The sequence below is a fragment of the Aphelocoma coerulescens genome, chromosome 3 (assembly GCF_041296385.1).
Source record: "Aphelocoma coerulescens isolate FSJ_1873_10779 chromosome 3, UR_Acoe_1.0, whole genome shotgun sequence".
Classification (NCBI taxonomy): Eukaryota; Metazoa; Chordata; class Aves; order Passeriformes; family Corvidae; genus Aphelocoma; species Aphelocoma coerulescens.
The window spans coordinates 26,295,759-26,311,705 of record NC_091016.1 but is presented as its reverse complement, the minus strand read 5'-3'; the positions used below and the strand labels follow the sequence as shown (position 1 = coordinate 26,311,705).

Genomic DNA, 15,947 nt, shown 5'->3' with positions numbered 1-15,947 from the left:
ACTTTTTCTGTGAAACAAAATCAGCTAATTTAATGGCACTCTTACCCACTGCAACATTAGGAACTTTATGAAATCTAAAAGAGCAGAAACCCCAATAAAGCAACAAATTTAAAACAGTGTCCTTCTAAAGCTTAGAATTGAAAATCCAAAATATATGTGAACATACTCAGAAGAAAGTCCTATATGCTGCACATCTCACACTTTGTCTGTACAGTTGCACTTACAGTGCAACACTACAGATAGCTTGAGAAATGGTGCAATTTATTTATAGGAAATATTAGCAAATTCTTTACAGTGTTTTATCTGCTGTGCACTTATTCTTAAAATGAAACAAAGAATTGTGCTCTGTATTTTCTTCTGGCTTCCCAGAACTAATCTTTGTAGCTGTTTGAGTCTTTAATTTTACAGTTTTTTGTTTGTCTCCATCACTACCAAGTGACCTGAATTTTCTTTTCAGCCTACCACTGAAACGTGTGGTATCCAACACAGATCACACATTTGGAAAAATCCAACACAGTTCACACATTTGGAAAACAAGGTTATACCTAACCAAGTGCATGGATTGAGAACAGATAAGAAAATATATGGCTTCAGAGTGTATCTGTCAAAGTTCTAACAAATGTCAAGGTTTTAAAAGCACTCCACATTTAGTAACTAGCAAAAGCAATAGTGGGAGCTGGTTGTGGGAGAAAATTGCACATGAAAAGAGGAAAACGCTGTAATCTTGTACTAAGCAGAAAATTAGTTTTGTCCTCCTGTTATTCTAGTAGGCTGGCAAAACAGACTTAATTTATTTTGTTTATGCAAACGATGTTTGATTATGCAAATAATAAACAGAAGCCTATTTTTGTAGGCATAAAATCATTTTATACTGCTCAAATGATTTGCGCATTAACCCCAACAGCAGCAACCGTACCACCATTGTGCTACTGCCCTACTTAACTCTTCAGAACACAGAAGTTCTGATGCACATTTTCATGGTGAATTCTAAATTTTGAGATTTATTCTTTGAGGGACAAAATTTCCTTTGCCAAGACAGACATTTCTGAAGCTAACCTGTGTGAAAAAGGACTTTACTCATATATAGTGTCTTTTAGTGAAGATAAATATTAAACAAGAAAGGTGATTTGCATTTCCCCAGTGGGCTACTGACAAAAATTGTATTGGGTCCTCACTTTCTCTGGCTGGGAGTATCATGTTACAGCTTCTATGACCACCAGGCATCTTGTACTCATTGCAGGCTTCTAAATTAACAAAAACTGCACAAAACAGTTCAGTTCTGCTTAGCTCTGTAAAAGGAGTATCTTCCTAAGAAAGCATTTGAAGAAACACAGATAATGTTTCCCTCTGGTACATCATCTAGGACCCTTGCTATTGTGGCAAACCCAGCTAAACAAACTATGTCCTCTTGACAGTCTCAAGGAGGTGAGATTCTACTCATGCACTTCTGTGTCAGGATCATCTCTTCGTCAAACTAATGTTCTCAGAAAACTTTCCATGGCATTTCTTGCTATTATTGGAGCACTTTTTAATCACTATTAAAGTGACTAATACAAAATTCTAATCTTAAAATTATTATATAAAAGACAGGTCTGAAAAAGAATGGAAAACACTGTTGATCATGAGGAGTTAAAAAAAAGCTAAGGGAGTTTTGACTGTAATGTGTTATGATCTTGAACTTGTTCTCTTGCTCTTGTCTAATGAAGATCTCATATGATACATTTTTCTGACTCTTTGTGGGCAAGGGTTATGTTTGCCTTCTTGACTTGTGTGTATCTTGCTGGAACAACTGCTTCTCACCGTTGCCTCTGAGCTATCTTTGCTTCCGAGCCCATTATGCCCTCCTCAGAGCAACAGCCCTTTGCAGTTCTCGGATATGTGGTTCCCACTCTGCATGCACTGTGCAAAACCAGCAGCTTCCATTTTCCCAGCTTATAAAATTTCATTCTAAAATAGGAGGTTCCAGTGCAGGAAGAGCGTGTGCTGCCTTGTATGTAACTATCAGAGAGAGATAAGATGGAATAGAGATAAGAAGAATATGCCTCACAACCTGGTAAATAAGGGAAACCAAACGCATGCCAAACCGAACGCTGTGTTTCCAGGGAAAGGGATGAACGGGCTCCTTTTCATCAACCTTTCTTCCTTACAAAACGGGAAGGGCAGGAGAGGCTCTGCCTTGACATTGGGTCCTGCAGGCTTCAGCCAAGAGGTGGCGTTAAGGTGCAGTGCAACGTTCCCTTACCAAACCCCCATTTATTCCTCAAAACCTGTTTCAGCGCTCGTGTGCCCGACATCCAGAGACACACGGAGTCGTTAGGGAAATGAAAAATACACTGTGGAATAGCAAGGAATTCAAAAGGCCAGTGGCCTGAGTTTATACTGGAAAGGTAAAGCAATCTATGCCTCCAACAACATTGGTTGAAGTAGGTGCATCAGTGAGTCCCACACTCTGCAGGTTAGCTTGTATTTGTGTGAACAAGAACTAAGTGCTGGATACAGCTGTTAAGTTAGATACTAGATTAAATACTAAATCCTGTTATCTTAACCCTGATAATGCACATTTTCAGCACATATATGCCTTTTCAGAACACCTCCATCATGAAAGAAGACAAGTGCTTCCAAACCAAACAAATGGAGGCAGACCTATTTTCAAAACAAACCAAAATGGAGCTACTCACATTTAACACTGGTATGCAAACTCTTTGGTGCAGATGAATCAACAGCAGCTGTATTAACAAAAAGTAGGTTCAGTCCAATGAAACACTGACATCACAAATAATCATAGCAAAACGGGTAGAGATGAAACTGATAATCCTGAAGTGTTGAATTCCCTACTGGAATATAGTACCGACTGCATAATACTAGCATTGTTAATAATACAGATCTACTGACCACTAAATCCTCATTTTTTCCCTATTGATGAACAGCATTTTCTGCTATTATCTTTGTCCATGGTCAGTTCTCAAAATCTGGTCTAGGTTAAATGCTCTGAAATTAGTTGAGTTAAACCAAGTACAAGTACAACTGCAATGAGATTGTTTGAGGATTTGACCCCTTGTCTCTCTCTGCATAAAAGCATAAGGTAAGTGCTTCAGTATCAAATGTGGATGTGATTTTTGTGGCTTTCACCCATGTATACTTAGGTATAGAAGTTAGAGCCAGTTCAGCTATATTTATTAACCTTCATTTTAATTTACAATTTAAGAAAAGCTGTACTAATTTTGTACTGGCATTTACTGCTACCCAGAAAGTTTATATGGATGAGTAGTACAGCTGCTATCAGAGAGGGGAAACCACCAACTGATGCTCCAAGATGGTGATTCAAGAAGTCCTGAGGTTCAAGGTCATCAGTTTTTCATTGTCTTCCTAGCAAAAGGAGCTATTTCATTACACAATTACTGACAGTTTTGCACACCATGTTTTCTGTTATTTGGTCATTTGGTTTTCATTGTAAAACATTAAATGGAGTAAGCTTCGAGGAATCAAGCATTCCTCAGCCTTCATTAAGTCCTGTGTCCATACAGGAGATGTTAAGGATGGTAACGGAGCACTGTGTCAAATTGCATATCCCTGGATGTAACTGAGGTATATGAGGAAATGCTATTTTTGATTGTGGAGGGAAAAGCAATCTCCTAGAAGCTCAATATTCCAGTTGCACTTGAAGGACACTGACTTAATTTCCATCTTTGGTGGTTATTGCCGAATGTCAAAGCAAATTGTAGTTTGTACAAGTGCTCCAAAGTTTTGGACATGTGGAGCTGGCCACTGTCTGGAGTGAGGCCAAACAGGTTGTAGTTTAAAAAGAGGGTGTATTTCAAAAAGATTGGAGAATATTTGGAAGGATACTGGAGAAGGCCTTTGGACAACCCTGACCAGATTTTTCAGAGGCACAAAATTCTATAATCTGTAAATCTATATGGAACAGGTGGCAAAGCAGCACTTCACAGCATCAGGTAAGTGCAGAAGAGACCCTTGATATCTTTGAAATATTGCTGGTTTTGATATGTGTGCAAAAGTTAGCTCTACAAGGAAAACCTGTGTGAATGACAAAGCACTATAAGAAGTAAAATAAGTATTTTAAGATTAAAGGTTCCAAATCTGACTTTTGAGGACTGTAAATTCAGATTGTGAAACACCTAAGAATTAGAAATTTTGACTAGCACCTACTGTGAAAAGATCTTTCCAGATTGACTGATTTCTGCTGAATTCTGCTGCAGAGGAGCAGGACTGACATTTGAAAAAAACAATTGAAACCTGCTTGGGAACAAAGCACTTGGCTCCTTTTATACTAAGAATATCTGATGTGTATTTTCTTCTGAGCTGTTAGAAAGTAATTGACAAAAAGACTGCAAAATACCTCTGTTACTTGTCTTAACTCCCTCATTTAGACTTCACCAGCTGAGAATAAAATTTCAATTATATATGGCAGTGTTTGCTGCTCTTAATTAGTCCTGATGCTTCTGTATATTTATAAGCAAAGCTCTAGGATGTGAATTCTACAGTTCGTAGAGTTCACTGTTTCTGTGACATTAGCCATGAAAAAGCAAAAGTCACTTAAGTACAAAAGTACACAGCAGCAATCCAGCCTCCAGCTCCCAATATGAGCAGGATGGTCATGGACTGTAGCATGGTGGAGGTCATGAAACCTTCAAAGAGTTATTCTGACACCACAGTGAAAAGATGCACTGTATTTGAGCAAGGTAGTTTAAGATAAAGCATTTGGCACTGTAAGTTAACAAAAGGATTTGTCTCCTGGCAAAAAACCCACAGTAGCACTCTCATCTATTGTTCAATAGCTCTGTGTTGTTATAAAGCTCACTGCATGTAATCTGGGAATTTTTTGGCCAGAAAGCCTTTGGAGCCCAAGGGCTGGAAGTCTTGCAGGAAAAATATTTCAACTATGGCCATTAAACTCCACCTGTTTCATCTGTACCTGAAGCCCCTGTAAGTTTACACAGCTCCAGACAATTGACAGAGGACATTTTTTTCTAATTCCAAATTTTTTTTTTCTAGTGGTTTTGTGGCTATTTGCAGGAGGGAGAGCATTTGAAGAGCCCTCAGGAACATGACTACATGGGGTTAGTGGAACTTCCCTCTAGGTTACTTAGCACTGATACTGTAACTTTCTAGACATCAAAAGCTGCAACCCCACTGTTATTCTTCAGTGGTGTCTCCCAAATAAACAAATACCTGCCCTAGTTCTCATTTTACCTTTCCTGTTAGTCAACTGCCATATACACCTAAACAGAATTTATGAGTAAAATAACACAGGGGAATTAGATAATATTCCTCTTCCTAACATGAACTTGTCATTTCATGGAACAGTTTCACTTCATAGACTATACATCTTTCAACAGTCGGAATTTTCCCAAGCTTCTCCCAAGACAAGGTTACAGTTCCAATTGAGTGTTCTACATATCTCTTAGGGCACATCATTTTATGCCTCACTTTTAAATCCTCCTACTGCTGTTGAGTAAGTGACAGCGAGAGGGAGGAAAGAAAGGGGAAGAAACTCAGCAGCCAGCCAAAAATAGGGACAACCAACATACCCTCAACTCTGATTTCACCTTTTACCTACATAGATATTCTCATAATTAAAGACTGTACACACCTTTGGCAGACATCAATTTCTTGAAATGAGCAGCCATGTGGTCTTGAATGATGTACTGGTTGGAGAGCTTGCAGGAAGGTCCAGGAGAAAAAGCTGTGGGAGTGAAAAAACTGAGTTTACTCAGTGGCACAAGCAATGTCTCAGGTAATAATAGTTCTGAAAATACTGTAATATTTATCCTCTCCTGCTTGCAATAACATCAAGTCACTATTCATTCTTTTATTTCAAAAAGTAAGAATAGCAGAGAAGGTAAAATGAACAAGTGGTAGCTTATTCCCAGTTTTGATGTTTTTGAGTACCTGAGAAGTATGGCTTGCAATAAGTAATGCATGAGCCCTTGATATTGTTGAACTCTGGAGAATAACAGACAATCTCACTGTTCAATGTCTGATAAAATAAAAAGCATTTGCCTTCTGAAAGATTTAATACTATAGTATTAAATAATAGTAGAGAGCATTAATACAATTATTAATGCTAATAGTGTTATTAGATAATATTACAAAGTACGAAAAATGCATATTAATGTCTCACCTCTTGGTGATACCAGACCTAACTCAAGCACTCTGTAGTTAGGTAAATGGACTGGATACAAAGACAGAAGAAGGGCTGGAAAAGGAACCAGATCATGGAACTGAATTGTGTTAAACACAGACTGACCATGACACCCCTCTGAATCTCTAATTCACCAGACTTCTCAGATTCAGAAGAATTTGTCTCTGTATCTAAGTTCATTAACCCAGAAAAAAAAAAAAAAAAGAAATAGATAAGCATTCACTTATTGTAAATTTTTAACCTGGCAGTGTGGCTAAAAGAGATAATTTTCTTTCAATTTGCTTCCAAACAAAAATATTATTTCTTTCTCAAACACTCTCAATTCCTAACTGACAGGATTTGTAGATGGAAAGTTACTAGCACATAATACAAAGAATCAACAGAATACTGGAGATCAGAAACCTAATGTGCCTTTGGCTTTCCATCCACAGACCCAGAATGACCCTTTCACTGAGATAATCAGCCCATCCAACCCTATCCAGATTTGGTTTTCTGAGCCAACAAAATAAATTATTGTTTCATTGTTCACGTCCCCAATGTACAATTTAAGCGAATAACTTTGTTTCATAGCTTTAATTGTGTTTTGAAAGAGTAGGAGACCTTGGGTTGGGAGTCTGGGAATCAATCCTTCTAATCTCAGTTTGGCTGCATCCTTGCTGTGTTGCTTTTTTTTATCTCTTGCCTACCAAGTGAGCCAATGCTACAAACAGGTTTCACTACAAAGGAGCTTGACTATATTCAATTTATTGTGTCATCTTTTGAACACACACCATAAGAAAGAGCAGGACAGAACACCTGATGTTGGATTTGTTGCTTCACTTAGTATTATTCACTAAGGTGATCCTGCAAGTGGTTTTAAGCTTGCCAGAAGGGCACTGACATGAAGACTTGATTTCAACAGCTGGCCCAGGAGCAGCAGCACATCCCAACACGATGTGCTGCAGAGAGGTACTGTTGCTTCAGCTCCAGGGCCATCCATTTTGATTGTGCATGGAACACGTAGGCACAGCCAGAGTGCTTCCACCAGGACGCAAGCAGGTGCAGAGACATCAGTGGAAAGAATGACTCCATGTTTGCTATGAAGCAGTGGAGAACTTGGTGCAACATTCTGAGCAAACTGTATTTACCTCTTGTCTCAAACAGAGCATGAGTAGTACAGGTAAAAATGGAATCTGATACGTGAAGCAGATAAATACAAAGATGACAAACTTTCTAATCATGAGCCTATACATGTCCAATTTTATTCAGGGAAACCATGCACGGGTGTCAATGCCATACCAAAGAAATAAAATAGTTAGAATCAGTACTGTACCGTTTCAAAGCTTTTATGTGTTTGAGACCAGTCATTGCTCATTCCAAAACTTGTAAATGTCGGGGTCCTCTCCCCCCGCCACGGAGCCCTGGGAGAGGGGCCCTGAGGGGAGGCACGGGGTTTCCCTGGCCCCTGGGCAGCGTCGTTCCCATTGGTCGGTTTGTGTTCCCCTGTGTGGGAAGGACCCTCGGCCCAGACTGTGCGAGTTCCTCAGCAGATCCCGGCCATGCGGCTGGGGAAATAAACATCTCTGAAACATCTACCAAGCATCTGTCCATAGATATTTCCTTTCCACAGGACTCCTGGTTTGATATGCGTGTTACAGTATCCACACTGTAACGTGCAAAAATAATGTTTTTCATTAATTTTGCCAGTTGTGCTGTAACCTCCTGCTGGCAAAAGCAACTGGAACAAGCTCTCCAGTAATACCCAGCACCATCCCTATCTGCTTTCAAGTGGGGTGTCTCTCCCGAGCTCAAGGAATGGCAAAGCCCTAAATCACAGCAGCTAGATGCTCTTGTCAGTAAGGGAAAGAAAATAGTATTTTGGTAAATGCCCCAAATCTTTCCCTGATTGGCAGTGACAAGCTGATTTCAATATATGCAGTGAAAAAGACAGCACGGCAGAAGAACGAAGTGATAATCTAAAAAATATCCAGAGATTAAAAAGGGATGGAAAATCCATTTATAAAAAGAACATTCTTCTCAAAATGAATAACTGCCCCAAATTTGAAATGCTAAAGATATACAAGGCACTAGTAGATTAATCTAATTTTTGTCTTCCATAAAATCTAACTCTATGCTGTGTCCAGAAAATACTGACATTGTGCAATAAGCAACATTGTGGTTATTCCTATGTAAGGAAAGGAAAAAAAAAATTCCTTTCTTTGCCAGAGACTTTCTGTTGAACTTTGGCAAGTTATTTTGTGTTTTTGTGTCTCAATCTCTCTGAACAGAGGACATGAAAAAGCACATCCCTCTCTCAAAGAAAAGGCTTTAAGGATAAAACCAATGAAATGGGGAGACTTAGGGGGTGTTCAACTAAGTATTTCCCACGATTACAGAGGGTGATCTTATTTGAGCTCACTGGAAAGTTTACACTTGCAAACAATTTTTTCTTGTGTTTTCTTTGAGTAACTTCAAATTGAGGGAAATGGGAAAAAGAAATCTTCTGGGAATTTTAAGTAGCCCTGTTAAGAATCTCCGTTGATGGTGCAAACACACGTCAAGTCAAATTGAAACAGCCCTTTTGAGTGCTGTAAAGACAGGCAATGTTCTTAAGCCCATTTTTGAACAGAATCCAAGTTCTGTATTTTCTGCTGCCTTACACAGATCTCATTTGCTGCAACATTCAGCAAATTGCTTGATCCAAGTTTTCAACATTTGAGAGTTTCAACATTTTCTATATATGAGCATAGATCTATGTAAAGAAAATTGCCTGCTTTTGAAAATTTTTCCAAACTCTGAGGACTGTTGTACTTCCAATACATTTTCATCTTGTTTCTACACATGAGGAAAGATCTCCAGGAAACCAAGACCCAAGAACGAGTCATAAAGAACAGTGACAACTCTCTCAACAATGACTCTTTTTTATTTCCAACTTTGTAACGACTTCCCTAGAAATTTATTATAGTCCTGAATGTGTACTTGTGTGATGACTAATTTACCTAGTTTCCACTGATTGAATTGCAAGAGATTACCTCTGCAGATCGTGTCTGGAGAATATATCATGTCTAGAGGTATAATGTCATACCATAAATCCAGTCGTAGCAGTATTAAAGTTTGACTGATACACAATGACAGTGATAAAACATGTCTTTTCCATGTAGCTGAAAACCAAAAATACGCTTTTGAAAACCACGAGAGGTGACTTAGCTTCTCACCAGACTGCTGATTCAAAGCCACTACTTTTTGCTGCTTACTGGGGCAAAAGTCTGTTCTCAGTAACATGTCAATTATTTTACTTTAAAGACCAATATAACTGCAGAGCTGCTATCCTGAAAGAGTTTATACCATTGCTAACTGCTAAATCCTACAAGTGGGACTATGGACTTGGAGAAGGTGCAGTGGAACAGCATTTCCGAGAAGGGAAGTTTAAGGCAGAACAGCTTTCCAGCAGTTCTTCTACAGGTGCTTGGCGAAGATCCTGAACAGGAAATCTGTTTGTCTAAATTCAGAAGGTGAGATTTTTGTAACAGAAGGTATTAGAAGGACTTATCCTTCTTAGAAGGGCTTACTTTACATCGTTGCGATAATAAAATACGTATTTTTAATAGTGTCATAATATTTAAGCTGTTATTCCAAAATTGGAGCACTCAGTCACTTTTCAAGTAATAATTTGAATACTTACGGCTGCTTTTGAGACTCATGTGTCCTCTGAAAGGTCCCATCAAGGAGTAGGTAGCCACCATGGCTATCAGGGAGCCTACAGGGTAGGGAAGGGAAATGGATTGGTTGTGTATTAGTGCAAGCATTAAGAATTATGTTTATCTTTCTACAAGTTCTATAGGAATTACAGAAGAGTCGTGTCCTGGCCAGAATGCCACACTACAACTGATACAGGTATGGAAAGGTTGGCACTTTGGAGTTTCCTTTCCCTGCCAGATTATTTCTGTTTGGTTCAATCCCTCTGAGTTTATAGGGCCCTTTAGACCAGATACTTTGAGAGAAAATTCTCTGTTACAACAGCATTAAAAGGGCAATTTTCTACAGGCCACAAAAATGAGCCATGGCATTGTGCAAAGGTCACATATTTTGCAATCTGAAAGATCATCTCTGCTAAATATCTTCAAGGCAAAAGAAGGAGCAGCTCAGTCTGTTACTGTGCTGCATGTGCCCAAGGGAAGCAGTGGGGGAAAAAGCACAGCGCTGAAGATTTTCTGAAGATACTCTACAAAATAGTATAGGCTCACCTCACAGAAGCCAGACCTAGAAAAACCAGACCCAATACAGCAAAGAAAGCAAACAAGCCCCTGCTTATTTTGAATTAAGGGCAGGTTGCAAGAAGACAAATTCTAAATACACAGAATTCCTCCTATTTTGTGAAGAAATGTCCCACTGCTGACAGATGAATTTATTTCAGACAAGTAACAGGGTAAATTTTACAGCTAACAGGTAAAATTCAACAGCAGGAAGGGCCAAGTCTCAATTTCCAAAGCCACTTAAGTTCACAGGAGTCAGATTGACAAAAATTCATAGGAAATCCAGAAGATTTCAGTCCCTACCTGTCCAGTGGTATGGTTTTCAACACAATCATGTTCCTAACTCCCACTAAAATCAAGAAAAAGCTGGTAACTTAATTTGCAAGTCTGATCATGGAGGCTAAACTTCAGTCCTCATTTTTAACTTACTTTTATCTAAGTGAAACTGTCTATATGCAAAAGTTCCAGCAATAATTATAACTGTAATTTAAATAGACTTTTGTCAGTTTGAACACTGATTTTGGTTGATCTTAGACCTACTCCTGGTTAATGTGAAGCAAGCCAGTAGCACTACAATGTGCATGCATAATCTTCTCCACCAGATAAATCTTATCACTTTAAACCCACCCATAAAATTCCATGCTTCTTAAGCAGATAAGTCAACTGGCACACAAGCTCAGTAGCTTTGTACTCCAAAGGGTTGTCTGGCAGCAGAAGTTGTCGAGTTGTGAACTTGGATTTGCCTGATTTGATTTGACAGTTGTGAAGGAAATATCTCCTTAGAGATGATCCTGAATGTCAAAGAACATACGAAGTGCCATCAGAACTGGAAAAATCAATACCATTCTTTCTTTGCTTTCAAGGCAATGTTGTAATTTGGGGGAGGAAACAGGAGTGTCTGTCCCTTAAACGATGAAACCTTTTCTTTTGTTGTCATACACATATTTCAGAATAACTTTTGGTTTCAAAGGCACGGCTGCAAGTTCACAAACCATGTGTTTATACCTTGAACCAAAATCTAAGGGCAAAGACTTTGGTCAGGTTTTGGATCTTTATTTGATGACACCTGTAAAAGAGACTGTTTCTTTCAGAGAGCACACATTCAACTGGTTCTGAAATTCAGGCCTCACACCGGGAGCTTAGGTTTTGGCAAAATCACCTATCTGGAATGGCTCTCTTACAGATAAAAGGATGCAGGTAACAGAGAGCATTAAGCAGTGTTTTGAGAAAACAAAGGCTGGAAAGATTATGAGCAGAGGTTTTTGGTGTTTTTTTTTTTTTTCTATCAGATTCTCTGTCACCTTAGACATAAAATAAAAATGTTATGAAATAAATGGGAGCAGAGTAAACTTTATTGCTTTTCCTCTGTGCTCATATTTCTAATTGTCATGGGTCCCTAAGTTAATAAAATCATCAAAAGGTCAGCTTTTTTTTGTCTTTTGAAAACATCCTTTGGTAGTCACAACAGGATATGGGCAAAGGAAGTCACTGCTCTCAAATCCAAGGTAACACATCAAAATATTTGGTTATTTTTTAAATGCTATTTATTTAGTTGTATTCCTTAAGCATTTTTAGTCGTGTTTTGGAAAAGAGTGGAACGTAATCATGGCTTCATATGTACTGGCTAAAGATTTAAAAATAAATTAGTCTAGCTCCATCTCATATATTACTAATAATAATTTTGATTCTTTATTTTGAAATATAAATTATCCTTTGCTTCTGTTTTTTTTCAATGTCAAACGTCTTTAAAAGGCATGAAAAATAGAAGGCTATTGTATTAAAAAGAGGTCTTAACCATGGGCAACTTTAGGACAGAGTAATTCTTTGTCTTCTTGTGTCCAATCCTACCACTTTAGCTCAACAATTACTCTACGATTATTTGAAGTAGAAAAACATCAGTGGGAAACTGCTCTGAGTGAGGATAAAATGGAAGAAGCATGCATCAAAAACTGTAACTGTTTGGCAAAAGTACCTTCAATTTAATAAGTGCGTGCTACGTGTAACACATGACGCAGGCACTAAACAGTTGTTGTGATGGAACAAAGTCACAAGAATGGCAGATCATTAATTAACCAGTCCCTTGCAGGAGCTTTTACAGCAGTTGACTCATGCCAGAATGTTGCTGCTGTTGTTTGAACTCTGGTGACTTCCTGAAGTCTCAATCAGATCACTGTCCCAGGCTCTGTACAAATAGTCAGGCACTCATTAACAGACCCAAGAAGTTTATAACTGAAGCTTGCAAACCAGATAAATAGCAGTTAGGAGGAAAAAAATATTGTCTTTGCTCCGGAGGCTGAAAAAGCTGGCTTTGTTCATTGTAACGAGATGAAAAGATTTAACAGCAAAGAAATGCAACTTGATTTTCTGAGTATCAGACCTGTGAATAAACCTCAAGACATCTACTTTGAACTTTGTTGAAATACGCAGAATTTTCATTCTGATGAGAAGAAACACTGCATAGTTTTTGTAGCTGCAGCCATGTTTGACTTAGGGAGCCCTACAAACTCCTAGGAATGGTGTGTTTCCCCACAAAAAGCCACGGAAAAGAAAATTATTTTGGCAAGAAGTATTTTGAAAGTGAATCAGATGATAGTTCAGGTTCTGAGGATTCATTGGGGTAGTCCAATACCACGCACGGGGACAGAGCATAGGCAAGATGATGCCCCTGGCAACATCCTCCAGTCAGCTGCAAGATCAGGCCTCGAATGATGAACACCCTTTCCCAGAGCAAAGTGCCTCATAGTGAAACAAGGGAACTGTCTGGTAGAGTTTCTGAATGTGAAAGGTTCAGTCTCTTAAAAGCAGTTATTTGTCAATGTTCCTTACAAGTTAAAGTCCTGTGGGCTTTACACATAGCCTTTGTAAAACCATGCCTTAGCACTATCTTTAAAATGATTCAGCACCTAATCAAATGCTATTATTTCTGCCTTTTCTTAGAATGCAAAAAGTAGCCCACAGTATTTGAAAAAATGGTGTTAATTTTTGTGAAACTTTGAGCCATGGAAGACTGAAAGAGAACAAATCTTCTGCCTCACCACTGCTTAAAGTCAGGTATAGAAACAGAAGCCACTGTGTTTTGGGATAATTTCAGAATGGAGGAATTTCTTAACTCATCATGATTTATGACCACCTCTGTTAAATTTGTGTAAGACAGTGTAGGGAATCTATACCACACACTCAACAGTTACCTACCCAACTAAAAATTCAGCCCTGATCTTTGCAATCATTAGATGAGGGAACAAGACCAAGGTATAGCAGGGGCTCATTTCTACTCAATGATGTCTGTTGTCAACATAGTGTCTTGAATTTCTTTGTGTTTTCTGCATTTCTGTAACACCTGAATCTGTCTCCCTACAGAAACGCTGCAGCAGTAACTCTCATTTGTGCCAGACTGCTTTAATTTCACTGGATTATAATAAATCAGTTCAATTGGTTAGTGTTATACTCTGCTATTTTACATCCATGCACAGTTCTTTTAACAGGAGACACAGGCTGTAAATTACATGTGAGAAAAATCAGGTCTTTTTTGTAGCAGACAGATAGATACTAAAATGCTTTACCTATTGGTTTGTACCCTATAGGAATTGTACCTATTGAATATAAACCACAGCATACCTAAAAATGCAACAGTAAAAGTGCTGAATGGAAGTTGGAGAAAAGGGACATGCTTTTATCATATTTTCACTAATTACAATGCACAGATATGAAATGACCTTGCTATTGGCATTCACAGAAAACATAAGACCGACTATTTCTGAATATTTTAAATGATCTACAATGAAATAGATTAAAATATACAGCTAAGCATTTGCTGCTGTGAGAGGATCATTCTCCAAAAACAAGGGATTTGATGCTGAATCTTTGTATTTGTCTCCAGTAAACTGTGGAGCGGCATCAGCTCCCAGATTTGAGGGCTTTTTGTGTTGAAAAATTTGGCTCTCAGTACAAAAGTTAGTGACAAGTGCAGTCCTTAAGAAGGGTCCAACATCGGTCTAGTCTCCCGTGCTGTTATTCTCTATTGACAAAATATCCTCTTTCACATAGTCATATTTTAGGATTCATCTCCACATACAACAGTGGGCTAGAAACTTGGGTGCATATGAGACCATTCCCATTGATGAGAACAAGGAAAGTTTAGAATAGTTCTGAAACAAACAGATTTGATCATACATATTAAGCAATGGGATTTATGCTTGAAATAGGGGTTTTCTATTGATAGAGCAAGTTGGGTAAAAAGGAATGGATTTTATTTGCAGGAATGAAGAACTACAGTGTCTAAGATGTGCATTTGGCATTCAGACCTGACTAATAGACATTAATTATTTTTCAGCATCCTAAAATCCACATTAATTTCCTAGTGGACTGGAATCACACTGGGTCCGTATCTCAATACCTGCAGAAGCCTGGATCCCTTGTCAGGCACCAGATATGGAAGCAGCATTTACAAACTTAATCCAGAATGTTAAAACAAACTCAGCTCGACTTTTGTTTGTGCAGTATTTTAAAGCTGGTCCAAAAATTTCCAGAAGAATAGGATTTTTGGTGGCATTACTTGTAGGTTTGTCAAAACAGAAATATTTTGCAGAGAAAGAACAGGATTTCTCTAAAATTCATAACTAAGGCCTGCAAAGAATCCTGTCATGCCACATTGATCGCTGCTGTCTACAGCCCGGGCTAGCTCCAGCGGTGTGCGGCAGGAGTGGGGAGCAGCCGGAGGCACGGAGCTTTAAAGCGGCTCCTCTGAAGGCTCTGCTCTACCCTGCGGAGCGAGGCTCCAGACACTGTAGCAGTCAGCAGCCCCCAACGCAGGGAGAGATAAAAAGTAAAGGGGGCTTGCCCCGGGGGCTAATCCAACTTTATTGATGGGAATCCACAGAGGACCAGCCCCGCCTGCAACGCGCCCATGCCTTACAAAGGGGGGTGAACAAGGGGAGTTCACCAACTAGGGACCAATAAGCGGATTAGGAGGGAGGGACGCTGAAGGGACGGACTCACATCTGGTCCAATGGTCTTGGTGGGTGGAGGGAGAGGGGTCACATGCCCCAACGGGGCGTCGAGGTTTAGGGGATTTCCAAGAGGGGAGGGATCCGAGGGGGCAGGATCTCGGGGGACTGACGGGGGCCATATTACGGTAATTAGGGAGGGCTCAGGTGATGGACTCCGAACCTTCGGGAACAACAGGAGGGGTTTGGGTGATTGACAGGGAAAGAGCCAGAACAAGGGGAGGAGGGCAACCACATAGGGAGCACCGGGGGAGCGGCTTGGGTCTGGGGCAAACCAACTGGGAGTAGGAGTGGGGAAGGTAGGGATGAACCACTGGGGTACAGAAAACATATGAAAATACAATAAAAACCTCGCATCACCACACTGCCAGATGCAGGAGAGCAGAGGCTCCCAGGACTCGGTCACACCATATGGTCTTCCCTCTGTTGGGTCTGCAGCCAGTCCAACACTTGCTGTTTCCAGGCCCACCAGCTTTGTGAAAGTAGCAGGACCATCCTCTCTTTTGTGACACCCAAAACTGCCTTTGCCCTTCCCGTTGAGCAGCAAGA

At 39.5% G+C, this 15,947-nt stretch overlaps 1 protein-coding gene across 1 annotated transcript in view; it reads right to left on the bottom strand.

Annotated features, from left to right (window-relative positions):
- LOC138107188 (spermatogenesis-associated protein 7 homolog) overlaps positions 1–15,211 on the bottom strand; it is a 40,980-nt gene extending 25,769 nt beyond the window's left edge. The window contains exons 1-4 of the mRNA XM_069008477.1: positions 14,789–15,211; positions 9,825–9,899; positions 5,612–5,704; positions 2,679–2,726 (exon numbers count right to left, since the gene is read on the bottom strand). Coding sequence (XP_068864578.1) covers positions 2,679–2,726; positions 5,612–5,704; positions 9,825–9,885 — 202 coding nt within the window. The 5' untranslated portion in view covers positions 9,886–9,899; positions 14,789–15,211. The remainder of the gene's footprint in view (positions 1–2,678; positions 2,727–5,611; positions 5,705–9,824; positions 9,900–14,788) is intronic.
- Positions 15,212–15,947: the final 736 nt, after the last annotated feature.